The sequence below is a fragment of the Palaemon carinicauda genome, chromosome 9 (assembly GCF_036898095.1).
Source record: "Palaemon carinicauda isolate YSFRI2023 chromosome 9, ASM3689809v2, whole genome shotgun sequence".
In the NCBI taxonomy this organism is placed as follows: Eukaryota; Metazoa; Arthropoda; class Malacostraca; order Decapoda; family Palaemonidae; genus Palaemon; species Palaemon carinicauda.
In genome coordinates this window covers 105,141,770-105,144,269 of record NC_090733.1, presented here as the reverse complement: position 1 = coordinate 105,144,269, position 2,500 = coordinate 105,141,770, and the positions used below count along the sequence as shown (strand labels likewise).

The following is a 2,500-nucleotide window of genomic DNA, read 5'->3' as shown; positions in this document are numbered from 1 at the left end:
TTTTTGGCACCGTCTCTTGCATATTTTCAGAAAAGGTCGAGGTAAATATGAATTCGAAAATTTTGGGACAAATGTATATATAAAAGTGTCAAATGATCATCGTATTTCAAATATTCTGTGCATGATACATTTTCATCAGCTTTTCTGAAAAGTAGTTGCGTGGGAAATTCCGAATATTGTTTGTTGAAAAATTAATTTTTTCAGACTAAATTTGAATACAAATATAATAATTTTTTATTACAATAAATGGCTATATTCTTTCAAAATCTAAATATTAGATATTAGTAGAGGGTACTCAAACAGATTTCACTATTTCCATTGGTGAGTGTGAAGTAATCAGTGTAAAATATTATACATATAAAAAAACATTATAGATTCTTACGTATTGATGGTGAATTCGTTAGTCGGTTGTATGCACCACCTGGTTTGAAAAGAGAAAAAGGATTTCATTATTTGAATTTTTTGTTAGCACTTGTAGCTGGGAAGATAAATATTAAATCTTTATTATGAAATTATGTTAAAACTGCTTTCATGAAAATTTTTATTTCCAAAAACAAAAAAAAGAGGAAAAAATACCTTATTAATATTGTGTTGCACAGAAAGATGAGAAAAAATACTTCCCTTAAAGCTAAAAAAAAAAAACTTGTGAAATAAGAACCTTTGACGTAGGCACAAAATTATCAAAATGTTTATTCATAAATCCAACCTTTGCATGTATTTATTTACAATTTATTTTATCTAGCTATGTTCGATCGTGTATCCATAAGAATAAATATAAAAAATAGTTAGATAAAAACCTTTGACATAAAAGCAAATGGGTCAAAACATGTATTCATAAATCCAATGTTTGCAAGCTTTTATTTACAATTATTTCATTTTTATTTACCCAAGTTTAATCGTGTATCTATGACAGTAAATAAAAAATAGTGAAATGAGAACCTTCGACGTAAATGGATCAAAACATTTATTTAAAAGAAATCCAACTTTTGCAAGTCTCCATGCATTTATTTACAAATTTTATTCTCTTGCAATGTTAGTATACTCATGAGAGTGAATAAAGGACCCAATTATGGCAGGCACCTCTTGAGATTGAGTTTGACAGTCATCTGAAGGGACTGAGTTTCTTATGATTAATAGCAAAACGGTAATGATAGTATAGTTGTGTTTTTAATGCTGTGGTCAGACCTCAGTGGCGAGCTTGAGTGAACGCGGCTTACATCTCCAGACGATGGTGGGATGATGTAATCCGTGACGGACGGAGAGCGAATGGCATTGGTTTCATCTTAGATTTTCTTGTAATGTGTTGTCCTCTATTTTGTGTACTTCGTTGGGTCTTAATTATATGCACGCTTACATAATACAAACGTACGGTATATATGCATACTTAGTATATATATATATATATATATATATATATATATATATATATATATATATATATATATATATACTGTATATATACCCTTCTTTTTCGTTACATCATAAGCTCTTTCCTCTCCTAATCACTAATTTTCGGTTTAATAATAATAACAGCAAGTCGTTTTCCATGACAGTACAGAAAAACCTTATATCTCTCCGCTTCAGTGTCGTAAATTATGACCCATTCCAGTACAGCATCTTCGGAGGGTAAACACGACGTCCTTACTGATGGAAGTATTTATAATACTGATCATGTAACGAAGGCTGTAATCATTATCTATATAATTCATGTTTTAAGTTTCACTGTCAAGCCAAGCTTGATGAAGACAATATTTATTTTCATGGTAATTGAAAGTACAGTTATTATTATTATTATTATTATTATTATTATTATTATTATTATTATTATTATTACTAGCCAAGCTACAACCCCAATTGAAAAAGCAGGATGCTCTAAGCCCAAGGGCTCCAACAAGGAAAAATAGCCCAGTGAGGAAAGGAAATAAATAAACTACAAGAGATGTAATGAACAAGTAAATTAAGATATCTTAAGAATAGTAACAACATTGAAATAGATCTTCCTTATATAAACATTAAAAACAAGGAGAGAAATAAGATAGAATAGTGTGCCCGAATGTACCCTCAAGCAAGATAACTCTACCCCAAGACCGTGGATGACTATGGTACAGGCTATGGCACTACCAAAGATTAGAGAACAATGGTTTGATTATGGAGTGTCATTCTCCTAGGAGAGCTGCTTACCATAGCTAAAGTCTCTCTTAAACCCTTACCAAGAGGGAAGTAGCTACTGAACAATTACATTGCAGAAGTTAACCCCTTGAGCAAAGAAGAATTGTTTGGTAACCTCAGTGTTGTCGGGTGTATGAGGACAGAGGAGAATGTGGAAAGAATGAGCCAGACTATTCGGTGTATGTGTAGGCAAAAGGAAAATGAGCCGTAACCAGAGGAATCCAATGTAGTACTGTCTGGCCAGTCAAAGAACCCAATAACACTCTAGTGGTAGTATCTCGACGGATTCAGGAGACCCTGTCACACCCTTACTGCACGGCTAGTAACCAAA

The 2,500-nt window shown here is 32.2% G+C and overlaps 1 protein-coding gene across 2 annotated transcripts in view; it reads right to left on the bottom strand.

The window, feature by feature from the left end:
- Positions 1–2,500, bottom strand: part of LOC137647039 (uncharacterized) — an 18,312-nt gene that overhangs the window by 6,532 nt on the left and 9,280 nt on the right. For both annotated transcript variants that reach the window (XM_068380174.1, XM_068380175.1), the window contains one exon: positions 383–421. In XM_068380174.1, coding sequence (XP_068236275.1) covers positions 383–421 — 39 coding nt within the window. The remainder of the gene's footprint in view (positions 1–382; positions 422–2,500) is intronic.